Source organism: Lepus europaeus, chromosome 12 (assembly GCF_033115175.1).
Source record: "Lepus europaeus isolate LE1 chromosome 12, mLepTim1.pri, whole genome shotgun sequence".
NCBI lineage: Eukaryota > Metazoa > Chordata > Mammalia > Lagomorpha > Leporidae > Lepus > Lepus europaeus.
The window spans coordinates 7,116,408-7,129,609 of NC_084838.1; the positions used below are offsets into that span (position 1 = coordinate 7,116,408).

At 60.5% G+C, this 13,202-nt stretch overlaps 2 protein-coding genes across 7 annotated transcripts in view; one reads left to right on the forward strand and one right to left on the reverse strand.

Moving 5' to 3' along the window:
- The window catches only part of RALGPS1 (Ral GEF with PH domain and SH3 binding motif 1), a 260,164-nt gene that overhangs the window by 94,744 nt on the left and 152,218 nt on the right, over nucleotides 1–13,202 (reverse strand). The gene's annotated exons all lie outside the window — the stretch shown is intronic.
- The window catches only part of ANGPTL2 (angiopoietin like 2), a 29,268-nt gene that overhangs the window by 12,271 nt on the left and 3,795 nt on the right, over nucleotides 1–13,202 (forward strand). Inside the window, exons 3-4 of the mRNA XM_062207524.1 lie at nucleotides 10,538–10,731; nucleotides 11,998–12,268. Of these exons, the coding sequence (XP_062063508.1) occupies nucleotides 10,538–10,731; nucleotides 11,998–12,268 (465 nt within the window). The remainder of the gene's footprint in view (nucleotides 1–10,537; nucleotides 10,732–11,997; nucleotides 12,269–13,202) is intronic.

Consider the following 13,202-nt stretch of genomic DNA (forward strand, 5'->3'; position numbering starts at 1 on the left):
CAGGGACTTGCGTAATCCCTTGGGCTGAGCCGCAGGGGCTGGCGTGTATGGGGGGGCGCGGTGGGGGGGACCACATTCCTTAGATGGACGCCCAAAGGTAGAACCAGGAAACAGGGAGTCTCGGAGGAGGGCAAAGGTTCTCTGGCGCCTGCAGGCTTCCAGGCTTTGCACAAAACGCTCTGTCAGCAGCCAGGGAGCCCCTGCTGCCAGCTCAGGTGCCGGCCGTGCCTCAGCAAAGGAAGGTGTTGTCGCGTGAAGTTTGAGAGACACAGCACGGGAGCAGGGGTGGGGGGGGAGGAACACCCTGTGGCCACGCGTTTCCTGGAGTCCAAGCTGCCTGGAATTTTCCATGATGCTTCTATATGCTCCTAGATACACATTTCACCTTAAAATATGCAGTTCTCAGAGGACCGCGGTGGGGAAGGCGGGGGTTGCTGGCACAGCTGGAAGTGTGACCACAGTCACCCCCGCAGCTCCCTCGGGCCTTTGCACTTTAACTCTGGGGCTGGCTCCTCTGCACTGGGGGACTCCGAGAGTCCTCACTCCCAGGGGAGCAGAGAGCTCCCCCGCCCCCAGGACACACCAGCCTCCCAAGCAGGATGCCACACAAGAACAATGTTTTCCATCTCCACAAAAACCAAACTCGTGTTTGCTCCACATCTAAGCTTCTGGTACCGCCGTGTTGTGTAAGCCAGGAGAGATCTTTCTCCTGAAAATGTCCTGTTTTACATTCATTTCAACACTTTTTAACAGCAACCATCAGTACTCCAGAGAGGGGCTGACCCTGCGTGCTGGAGGGTGCTAGTGCCAAGGATCAGTGGGCGGTGCCGTCCACTGGCAGAGGTGGTGAGAGGCGGGCTGGGGCATCCGCACAGCACCTCTGTGGGAGGCACTGGGCCGGAGGCCGGGGGCAGGGGTTGAGAGCAGGTGCTTTGGAACAGAGGGGCCTGGATTCCAGTCCTGGTCCCTCCTCTGAGGAACAGAGGGCCTCAGGCAAGTTGTCCCCCACCCCCCCGCCCCGTGGACCTCAGTTTCGTCCTTGGGAGCCTCAGGCAGGCGCTGCTGCAGTCTGTCCCCAGACACCATTGCTATGGAGTGAAATACTGCAAAGAAATGTGTTCGGCACACAGGGCTGAGCCATGTAAGGCTTCGGGTCCCCTTTGATCTTGGTCTCTTCATCTCAAAACAAGGAGAGCGAGGTAAACAAACAATCCCTGTCTTAGCTCATGTGTGGGCATGTCTGCCTCAAGTCAGAGGCTCCCAAAAAAGGGCAGGATGCATTACTACGTCCTGGCGGACGACCAGAGGCCCAAACGTGCCCGTGGACACCAGGGGCCCAAACCCAGTGGCCCAAACGTGCCCGTGGACACCAGGGGCCCAAACCCAGGGGCCCAAACGTGCCCGTGGACACCAGGGGCCCAAATCCAGGGCCCAAACGTGGCTGTGGACACCAGGGGCCCAGACCCAGGGGCCCAAACGAGCCCGTGGGCACCACAAGCAGCTCAGCTGAATGCGATCATAATCCGGAATGAGTCAGGCTGGCCTCAGTGGTTACCCAACAGATCTCTTGCCTAAGCATCTCTGGTTTCTAACACGATGATCGTGGGACATTCCTGGACTTGGACGAGGCTGGCAGATCCATGGTATATGCATAAAGACCCGAGTTTGCACCTGGGTTCCCCTCTTGTCGGCTGTTGGCTCAGGGCAAAGTTATTTAACTCCTTCACGCCTCGATTTTCTCCTCTGTAAAATGGGGACAAGAGTCATGAACTTGCAGAGTTATGTTGTGGAAACTCAGTACAGTGAAGCATGGAAGATTCTTCCCCAGGGGGGCCGTCAGCATCGGCCCAGCCCCTACTTGGTGAAGGTCACAGCACTAGGCCTGGGGCTGGAGGTGGCAGGTTGGAGAAGGCACCCAGGACCAGCCAGCACCTCCCATTCCTGTGCCTTAGCATCAGCACACAGCAGATCTGAGCAAGGAACTCTCTGGGGAGCAGCATCCATCAAGGCCAGAGTTTGTAAAACTCAGAATTAACAAAGCACCTGCAGCCAGCAGTGAGGAACACTGGGCTGTGAGGCCACTGTGGCAAACTGTAGGAGTGTGATGGGTGCCCCACAAAGGGACATGTGAGGGGCGCCGGGAGCCCAAGGCGGTAGGCTGAGTCTGCATGTTGGGAAGGGCTGGCCGGGCCGGGGCTGCGTCTTGCATCTTACAGGATCTGTTAGAGCTTAGCAGGTAGACTGGGCAGTTGGGAAGGCAGGTAACCAAGTCGAGGGGTCTGTGCCAAGACCCAGAAGCACGGCCCCACTCTCGGCCCCTCAAACGGTCCCAGCCCCGGGCTGCTTCACCTTACAATCCAGGGTGGGCTGCCCGACCCGGGGACCCTGCACAGCGCGCGGGGCAGCAGGGCGGCGGGTCCGTCACAGAGGTGACCCGAGTTCTGACTGCCCGACCCGGGGACCCTGCACAGCGCGCGGGGCAGCAGGGCGGCGGGTCCGTCACAGAGGTGACCAAGTTCTGACTGCCTGACCCGGGGACCCTGCACAGTGCGTGGGGCAGCAGGGCGGCGGGTCCGTCACAGAGGTGACCAAGTTCTGACTGCCCGACCCGGGGACCCTGCACAGCGCGCGGGGCAGCAGGGCGGCGGGTCCGTCACAGAGGTGACCAAGTTCTGACTGCCCGACCCGGGGACCCTGCACAGCGCGCGGGGCAGCAGGGCGGCGGGTCCGTCACAGAGGTGACCCGAGTTCTGACTGCCCGACCCGGGGACCCTGCACAGCGTGCGGGGCAGCAGGGCGGCGGGTCCGTCACAGAGGTGACCCGAGTTCTGACTGCCTGACCCGGGGACCCTGCACAGTGCGTGGGGCAGCAGGGCGGCGGGTCCGTCACAGAGGTGACCAAGTTCTGACTGCCTTTTTAGTATCAAAGCAAAGCCTCCCCAGGGGCCGGGACCTGACCACTGGGGCCTGGGAGGAGGGAGGCTGGGGGAGGGGGAGCAAGCAGCAGAAGGTCTTTGCACAGCAGCGGCCCAGCCACTCAGCAGAGAGCTCTTATCAGGACTGTTTGAGACCTCCAGGCAGGTCCTGGTGCAGGAAGACAAACCCTTCTCTGTGCTCTCCCCCAACACAGCCTCAGCCAGAAACACCTTTGTACCCAAGCCCGGCAGCTCCCAAGTCCTGCACTCAGCAGCCGGAGCCTGGCTCTCTTCCTCATTGTCTGGGCAGCTCAGCCCGCAGCATGCCCTCCCCCAGGGGACCCCCGGAGCCACGGCTGCTTATCTCAGGCTACATTCTTGGAACCGCTGTTCCCAGCCCCAGTGAGGCAGCCGTTGGCTGGCCCTAGGCCAGGTGCGCCTGCCCAGAGCACAAGATGAGAGACCCCGGCAGCTCCTGGCTTCTCACCTGGGCTTTGTCCTGGTGCTCTCGGGGCTGTTCTGGTTGGGATGAGCCTGTGATAAAGCCTGGGGCCCTCTCTCCCCGTGGGTCCTGCTGGCTGTCAGAGAGGAAGGCTGCGCCGGCAAAGCAAAGCCCAGCACGGGCACCCGGACTCTGGGGGGCCCGGGCCACTGCTTCTCAGCTCACACACACACGCCAGCCTCCTGCCACAGCGCCTGTCCGAGGGGCTGACCACGGAGGACACACGGCTGCCCCAACGCGGCCTTGTGGGAAACAAGTCTTTGGAAAACAACAGGAGTGGATGCTTCTGGCTATTTTTCCCCTGAGAAAGAGAACTCCACCAGCTCAGTTTGTTCCCCAAGGGATGAAGAAGGAGCTATAAAACCGAAAACATCAGAGCTGTTGTTAGGGCCTCCTGGCTCCGTCAGGGAGCCTGTGGGGACAGGGCCAGCATCAGTCCCTGCACCTGTGACTGCCAGGACCCAGTGACTCAGAGAGGCCAGGCAGAGCAGCCAAGAACACACAGCTACTAAGCGGTTCAAGCCCCAGTCCCTCTTAACTGCTCTGTGGCCCCACCACGGCATGGGGAGGCTGGGAGGGGAATCGGTGTGAAAATCACCAGAAACACTTGGCGCAGTCCCAGTGGCCAGGACACCCAACCCTCTGTCACCAGCGCCTGGCACCAGGCTGGGGGCAGCTCCTCAGAATGGGGCAACAGAGCAGGGAGGGGTGGCGCTGGAGTGCTCACGGCTCTGGTGACACAAACACTGTTGCCATGAGCTCCCCCCCACTCCCCGCCAGAGCCACCCCAACTCTGCACGGGAAACTATAACAGGTCCCCCAACTCCCAGGAGAACGGACGCAAGCTGCAGACAAGCCTCACTTAGCCCTCAGCCAACCCGAACTGGCACAGCCGGAAGTCCTGGCACCTTTCAAGGTTAGCTGTAAACACGGGGAAGGCAGCAGAGACGCTTCTTGGGGCCACCGTAGGCGGCAACCCCATCGCCTCACTGCCAACCGAATGCAGTTACACCCCGCTGCACCCGAGCTTCGGCAGCCCAGCAACCTCAGCACGGCAGGGAGACCTGGACAGTGAGGACAAGCCTCTTCCTGGACGGATGCTTCCTGTGTTTGCTCTCACCCGCGAAGGCAGGAAACGCCGACGTTAGACCGTGGCTCCCCCCACAGCACTGTGTTTTATGATCGAGAACAAAACGCGTGACACTGTGGTTTCCACCCTCTGAGGAGGTCGAGCAAGCATCAGTGTGGATGAACAAGGGTGCGGCAGCCCCAGCAGAGCCCGGCAGGTGTGCGAGGACGGGGAGTGAGGGAGGAGGCGGGGCCTTCCCTGTCCGAGGGAAAGCTCGCCAGGTTCCCGCCTCCGGAGCGGAGCGGGTGCAGCTTCCACGGAAGACCTTTTTTTTTTTTTCCCCTAAAAAGTTCTGCTAAACAAAAACAAGATTCCCAGATTCCTTACAGATTACGTAATCCAGTGATATTTCAAAGGGCATTCTTTTGCTAGCTTCTTCCCAAACAAAGGCCACTTAGGGAAGATGGCCAGGCTGGAAGATGGTTTCCGCCTGGAACTCAGTCCCGGAGGGGGCCGCCTTCCTCCTCTGCTTTCTCTTCCTCCTCCACCAGCCCACGGGGGAGCGGATCACAAAGAGCCTTTTGAGAGCGCTGGAATGCTCCAGGCGTGAGGCAGGCGGTGCTCCAAGGAGGACGTCCAGCTGAGCGCTCCGGGCACACGCAGCCGCAGGAGGTGACTATCACTTGTTACCGCTGAGACCCGCGGCCTGGAAATCCCAACAGTCGGCGCTCGGCGGACGAAAGTGATGCAGAAGACCCTGGAGATCAGGTACTTGCGGCCAGCCCTCCAGTCCCACAAAGGGACGGCTAGGGAAGAGTTTGTCTATGTGGCAGATGGCATCAGATCCCCGGGATGCCGCCGAAAGCAAGGTAAAGCGGAACTGAGCTAGTGCTGCCCTGCTGAGTGTGGAAGACCAAGCCGGCTGGGCCTGCTGGGCCTGGTGGTTAGCTCAGCGTCGCGACAGTCACGGTGCGTGCTTCTTGGGGCCTGTGTCCGCGTTGGTGAAGGAGCAGGCAGCCAGGCTGCTGACACGAACACCGGAGACGGTCTCTCTGAGAGCCCCCCGCCATCACCCTCACCTCGGCCTCTGCTCTCCTTGGGAAGCATCTGGACCAAGGGCACGTGGAAGAGGAGCTTGCCGGTCCTCACCCTGCGGGGCAAGATGAGTCAAGGGGGCCCCACCCCCCGGTGAGCTCATCAGAGCCGCGGGGGGCTTGGGGAACCACCACCTCCATGTCCTGTGGCCTCCTCATGCAGGGAGCCCGGCGAGCCGCTCATCTCTGTGCCCAGGGAGCCCCTTCCAGTCTGACTCCTCGTCTTTTCGAAGCTGCTTTCGACCCCCTATTTCTCCTCCTGCCCAGCTGCTCTGAGGAAAACCCAGACACGGGCACACGCATCTCAGTCTCCTTCAAAAACCAACACTGCGACATCTGTTGGTTCTGCGGCCAAAATGGGTGGGAACGGGACCCTCTGGGCCCTCCGTGGCCCTCAGATCTCTTAACTCCAGGCGAATCTGGGCTGCACTGAATGGGCTGAGACACACTCCCCTCACACGTCTAATATAATTTTTACTGTAAGAGCTTCAAAAGGATATTTTGACAATTTTGCTCTTGAAATTATTTGGCTAAGAGTAACTCAATTACTTTATGGCTGGCTCTGATTTCTCCGCAAACATCAGGCGTGTTCAGGAATTCTTGGGAAGTGAGAAAAATCTACCTACACGTTGCTTTCAAAAGCAGTAGTGTTTTTTATGGAGATGAAATCTAACAATTAGCGAACCTGACAAAATGTAACACTTGGCAGAAACTTAATTATGTACTAATAAATTGCAATTTTACAGTTTTCCTTTCATATTTTAGAGCCAGTAAGTTTTTTATTATAAGGCCTCAAACATTTTCATAAAGTCCCAGAAAGCTCACTAGCCCCGGGCACCGTGCCCGTCGCTGAGGACTAAAGTGGCCGGGAGAGCAGGCGCGTCCCTTTGGATCCCTTCCCTGGGGCAGCCAGAAGTGCGATCCCCGCTGTCCGCCCAGGGCTGGGCAGGAGATGGGGACGCCTCAAAGGACGCGCACGCACTTCCTGCGTCCAGGTTACTGTGCTGTCAGGCGGGGACTGACACGGAACGCACTGGCCCTAACCACAGCGCTATTCCACCCAGCCTTCCCGAGGGTGTCACTGCTCCTGGCTGCCGCTGGCCCCGTCTGTCCTCCTGCCCCACAGGACGCCCGGTGAGGCCCGACTCGCGGCTGAGCAGCCCACGTGCCCTGCCGCTCAGAAACGTTCATTCGGGTGGGAAATTCCAGATCCGATCTCAACAATTCCTCACTTCTCCTGCCGGAAAAATCATGTCGTCTCAGGGAGAGCCGCAGAGAACTCCTGGAGACACGTCACTGGTGGGAATAACCACAAACAGCACGCCAAGGCACAGTGAGACGTCACGGAAGCCTCCCCCACGGCTGGCACAGGGACTCGAATGTTCTCAGGAACAGGTCCCAGGGCCCCATGTGGCCGAAGCGGGCAGGTCCTCAGCCTGTGACACTGCTGACCGACACGGGACAGATTCTGCTACTCTCCATGCACCCTGGGCCCAGCCTCCTGCCCACGCAGGCCCGCTTCTTGGCCCCGGCTGCGAGGGGAGCCATCCGCAGAGCCACTGCACGAGGGCTCGCTGCACGGGAAGCCGGTGCAGTCTGTGGGCCTGGGCGGGTGAGCAAGGCGGACGCTGCTCTCTCAGACCCAAGAGAGGAGACCGTGCCTGGGCAGGTCAGGCCCTTCAGAAAGGCCCTGCCTCACACGGCTGCTGGGTAGCGGGCACCCTGTGTGCCGTGTGTGCTTAATGCCTGTGTCAGGAACCCGAGAGAGGAGGACGGAGGCAGGGAGGGGACTTGGCCCCCAAACGTGACCGCCTCCGACACTCACCTGGGGTCTGAGGACGAACCTCCGTCCCCATTGGCCGTCATCCCTCCTCCCAGGCCTCCAGGGCTTCCCACACCCTTGCTGCCCTTCTACGGAGCCAACCCCCTCAGCCAGTCACGGCAGCTGCACTTCTCTTCACGTGGAACAGTCTGGCTGCAGCCCGCCGGGGTCTAAATGCGGGCTTTGTAGGGGCAACACTGGGGCACTCACTGCCTCTGAGCCGAGGCGCAGGGTAGTCAGAGATGCCGGGAGCTCCGGGCAGGGCAGCCCTGTGAGCAGGGAGCCTGGCCACACGGCGCTGGGCATCTGCACTGCTTCAAGGGGACAGTTTTGCTTACCGCACGTGGAAAATTCATTTTCGTTAACAAAACGATTTCCACTCCGTGTGGCCGTCTCTACTGAAATCCTGCTTAAAACATGCCCACGGGAAACATCGATTAGTAAATAATCTTACGCTTGTTCTTGGAAATTGGAAAGCACACAGCAACACAGATGTGTGTGTGAGAGAGTGCGGGTGCACGTGTAAGAGAATGTGAATGTGAGTGTGTGTGTGTGAGTGTGAGAGTGAGTGTACGGGAGACGCTGGGGCCCTTCCCTGTTTTACAAAAGAAACCCAGGCTCCTCCCTCAAAGTCACCCTGTGCGTGGGCGAGGCCCCCAAGCCTGGAGCCAAGAGCTCCAGATCCCACGTGTGGGGCCCTTTCTGCAGCCGCACACCTCGCCTTCCTCCACCACGCCTCCCTGGCCTCCTCGAGGGCGTTACGTCTGCGATATGGCCGTAGATTCGTCTACATCTTCCTCACGTTAGGCACGCAGGTTTCACCGTGCTGCTTCTAAGTGTTCCAGCTCTGTCACTGTGCTCCTCGTGCCTCCCCTCGTAGATGTCTCGCTGCTCCTAGCTAACGGAACTTCTACAATACGATCAACACTACAGTAGTCGGAAAATGGGCAAAGGACACCAAAGAGGCTTTCGGACGCAAGAACACCTTGGCAAAAGACCTGGACATTTCTGCCTGGCCACTGGCAAAGATAAGAAATACAGGCCTCGGGTGCAGAGCTCAGCGGGCCTGGGCGGCTCCCTGCAAGTTCACTCTGGTTGCGAAAAGGAAGAAGGCTTGAGAGTGTGGCCCTGGGCGGCCCAGACCACCTGCCGGCATGTGCTCGCCCTGCCCCATGCTCTCAGGGCCACTCCCAGCATCCCAGCTCTGGCTCCTTCACCTGTGAAGTGGGGTGACTACTGCCTACCTCACAAGAGGGTCAGAAATCAGGTGTGGAAAGAGGCGGCAGGGCTTGGAGCAGCACCTGGCGCTCGGGAAGAGCTCCGTGTACCCAGCTGTTACTATGATTTGCTGTTATTAATGACTCCTTCCGCCAGGACTCTCTTACAGCTGGGGGGTTCACAGCCTGGAGTTGGGGTCTATGTACCTTCTGAAACCGTACGCAATCTGTGAGTTTTGCTGATTGGATAATCTGAGCTTTCCCCAAACTCTGAAAAGTACCAGAGATCCCAAACACTTACAAACACTACTGCTAGGGGCAGAGCTAAAACCGTCGGAGGCACCCACCGGGGTAGCTTGGTGCTGGAAGCCATGGGGACCCCACGCTTCTCGATCCAGGCACCTCTCCAAGGATGGCCTCCGCCATCTGACCAGTCCTCAGGAGGCCGGGTGGCCCTGGAGCAAGCAGTTGGCTGCTGCCACGGTGGGCGTGGTTTTGCCACATCTCTGTCACCTCCCACATGCTGCCGACTGGGGGAGGAGCTGGGAGGCCTCCCACACCCATGGCGCTCTCTGCTCCAGCTGTAGGGAACAAACTCCCGTTCTCTGCCTGGTCCCGGGGGCTCGGGGCGAACACCAGCGAAACCACTTTCTCCTTCCTGAACACTCTTGCTGTAGGTCCGGCTGGCAGAGGGAGGGACAAGGCAGGCAAGGGCACAGGCATGGAAGGAAGGGAGGAGGGGCTGTTTGTGCCACACACGCTACCCGGGGCGGGGGCCTTGGTGTCCTGCCCCAGGCTCTGTGGGGGACAGGGTGAAGGAGGGAGCCCCCAGATAACTGCTGGCACTCAAAGCTCCCTTCTCGGTGCCACATGGGTGCTGGGGACTGAGAGATGAGCGAGGTGGTGCCTGGATTCCCAGGGCCAGGGGCTCACACACAGCTCCAGGCCACAGGAAAGGCCGATGTTTTCGGCTGTGGCGATTTTATTTATTGGGAATGGCCGTCTTGAAGCCGAGTGGAGGGAGACCTTGGTGACCGAGTGCACCTCCTTGCTGGTGTGACTGACATTGGAACACAGGCAGCTGCTGTGGACGGCTGGGAATGGGAGGTTGTGGAAGGGGCTTGAGGACCACCCCTCCCCACCCCTGTGACACCCATTCCTTCTGCCTGGCCTCAGTGGAGTGAGAGATCCCAGGACCCTCTGGCCACGGTTTCCGAAGAGAGCCCTGGGTTGGCGTGTGTCCTAGACATCAAATTCAAGTTCACGGTCCTGCTTACAGAAGGGTGCACTCAGAATGTGGGCTCTGCACGTGTGCCCCTCTGTGAGCTTCCTTTGGGAAATACAGAGGTTGGGCTGGAAGGGAGCCTGGTCCCCCAGAGACAGCTGCAGACAGCGTGCGATTCCCAAAAACATCTGGAACTTCGGCTCCATGGCCTGGGAACCGTTATGTGGTTCATGTATGAAAACTGCAGCCACTGTCATGGAGCATGGTCACTGGCGAGACACACACGGGGCCAGAACGGAGGTGTGTGGTCTTGCGGGCGGTGGGGGGCTGCCCATTGCGTTATCCCCGCCATGGGCTGCCCATTGCGTTATCCCTGCATGACCGGCAGGCACGCACCTCTTTGGCCGACGTAACTAACTCCAGAGGCAGTCTCCCCAGGGACTTCCATGCAGATGACCTGAGAAAGCCTGCCGGGCCTGACTGAGGTGACCACGTTCCCCCTTCCCCAGGGGAAGGAAGCCGGGGCCGAGTGGGCTTGCGATCCACGCACTCCGACCCTCAGCCCTGGGCTCTTGGGTCACGGCAGCTTATTTCTCACGTCTGGGAAACCAAAACTGAAGGTTCAGGAGCCGGGCGGGGCGGGGCCCAGGGACAGGCAGGTCCGGGACGTGACGTGCACATCTTTGTCCCCAGGCCCCTGGAGAGACTGCCTGCAGGCCCTGGAGGACGGCCACGACACGAGCTCCATCTACCTGGTGAAGCCTGAGAACACCAACCGCCTCATGCAGGTGTGGTGTGACCAGAGGCACGACCCCGGGGGCTGGACGGTCATCCAGAGGCGCCTGGACGGCTCAGTGAACTTCTTCAGGAACTGGGAGACGTACAAGGTGAGAGCTGCGGGCCCACCCCGGGAGGGCTGAGCGTGGAGGAGATGCCGCTCAGAGGGAGGAGAACGCAGACCCGGTCAGGGCTGTATGGTCCCCTCCCTGCCTGCCACTGGCAACCAACAGCCCAGTGGCACAGATGGGGAGCGTCTCACCCCCAGCTGGGAGTCCCAGGGGGAAGACCTGTCTCTGAAGCCCAGACGTGGCAAGTCCCGAGCTCCCAGGCCCAGGGGAACCCCCAAAGGGCCCGTGTAGGCCCACCCTCTGGGCTCCCCAATTCCCAGGGAACTGGAATGCTCTCCCGTCAGACCTCCCCCTCCCCCTCTAGACAGGAGGGTGCTCTGGGGACAGCAAAAGCAGCTCACGGCTCCTGTGGCACCACACACTTCATGGCACATCACCCCTGAGAGGGAGCCGCTGCCACGGACCCAGCCCCTTCATACAGGCCCTGTCGGGCCCCTTCCTGGGTCTCCTCCTGCCCCTCTGCCCCCAGCCTGGGCTTCTGCTTCCTCTCCTTCTGAACACTGCCTCCTCACTCTTCCCTCGGTTTTGTTAGAGGCCGGGCAGCACATTGGGTAAGGCTGGTTCCCCGGTTCACACCCTGGCTCACCTCAGGCGCTCGTGGCTGGGGACCGCTCTGGGCCTCAGGTCACCCGCTCTCCCTGTCTTTGCTCTGAGAGTTGGCCCGAGGGTGGATAAAACAGCCCATGGGAAGTCCTAACAGCCACGCAGGCCCCCGAAGCACCTGCTGGATTCCAGCTATTGTGATCACTGACAGATGAAGCCACGCTCAAGACTGGTGGCCACCACTCAGCAAATGAGTCCCCAAACAACAATCCCCAAACCACGGGGAGCCAGGTGGGTGTGGCCATCTGTGCAGCTCACACCTGTCCGGTGCACTAAAACGCACCTGTGACCCACACGTGCTGCCCATGCCCAGAGGTGGAGAAGGACCTGTCCGAGCAGTGCTGGCCAGAGCCTGTGTGCCAGGCTCTCCGTTTGCCATTCCCCAACCACTCCCACGGTATCTCCCAGGTTACAGCAAGGAGCAGGGGCTCCCACAATGCCTGGCTCAGAGCCGCTCCCGTTCCCATTTTTCTGGATGAGGCACACAGTTAGGGCTGAGAAGGAGAAAGCGAGTCCTCATGTTACAGAACCATCCTGAGGGCCGGCCTCACGCTCTGCCCAGTTCCCGGGTCCCTGTGTCCTGGCCCAGGGTCCCGCAGGCGCCACAGGCTCCACACTAACGCTCCCCGGGGTTTTCTCCAGCAAGGGTTCGGGAACATCGACGGGGAGTACTGGCTGGGCCTGGAGAACATCTACTGGCTCACAAACCAAGGCAACTACAAGCTGCTGGTGACCATGGAGGACTGGTCCGGCCGCAAGGTCTTCGCGGAGTACGCCAGCTTCCGCCTGGAGCCCGAGAGCGAGTTTTACAAGCTGCGGCTGGGCCGCTACAATGGCAACGCGGGTGACTCCTTCACCTGGCACAATGGCAAGCAGTTCACCACCCTGGACAGAGACCACGACGTCTACACAGGTAGGAACCGTGGATGCAAACCCAGGGGTGGAGTGGGCGGAAGAGGCTGACCCAGGCCGGGGGCCCTGACTCCAGGGGTTGAAGACAGGAAGACCTGTTCCCACCCTGACGGCGCCTTCCACAAAGCCGAGCCGGGTGGCGTTTATGAGATGGGGGAGAGAGAGACGTGTACAAATCGCGTGCACACAGACGTGCGTTGGGTGTGCCTCGCTGGCCCTGCCTGAGGCAGCCAGCGTCCCCCTGGGTCTTCCCATGCTGCCCCTGCTGCCCCATCACGTGTCCTGGGCGAGCTGCTGGCTCTCCCTGTGCCTTGGTTTCCACACCTGCAGGCCGTGAGCTCTGCCTGGAACTCAGGACAGGTGGGTGCCCTTCACGGGACGATCATGTGGCTGCAAGGAGTGATTAAGAGGGAGCCAGCAGGAGCGAGGGGCTGGCTTGTCCACGGTCACATGCCTCAAACGTAGGTCTTACTAAGAAGTCTCCGTGAAAAACAAGGGAAGAGACTGAACACTGCGAGTGCACAGCCAGGCTCTTAGCTTCCCCACTGCTGACGCCTCCTGAGGCCCCACACCCACATCTGCTGAGGGATGGGGACCCGGGCGGCAAGGCCTGCCCTCCTGCCCTCCTGCCAAGACCTCATGCTGGGTCTGGTCCCTAGGGTGCCCGGCCCCTCCTGTCAAGCCTCCCTCTTAGTCCCGGTCTGAGGGCCGTGCCCTCCCCTGGAGGAGCCAGCTCGGCTCTAGGTGAACCTCGATACCTACACGCTGGAGGGGGCTCCCTCCAGGACCCGTTGGCAGCCACAGTCCAGCGGGCAGTTCTCCCCACGTCAGGGGACAGGTGGGACACGACCCACTCGCCCTCACACCACGGACACCTGTCAACCCACGGACACTGGACTGGCCCTGCCGGAGAGAGCCCAGAGGAGGAGCGGGGG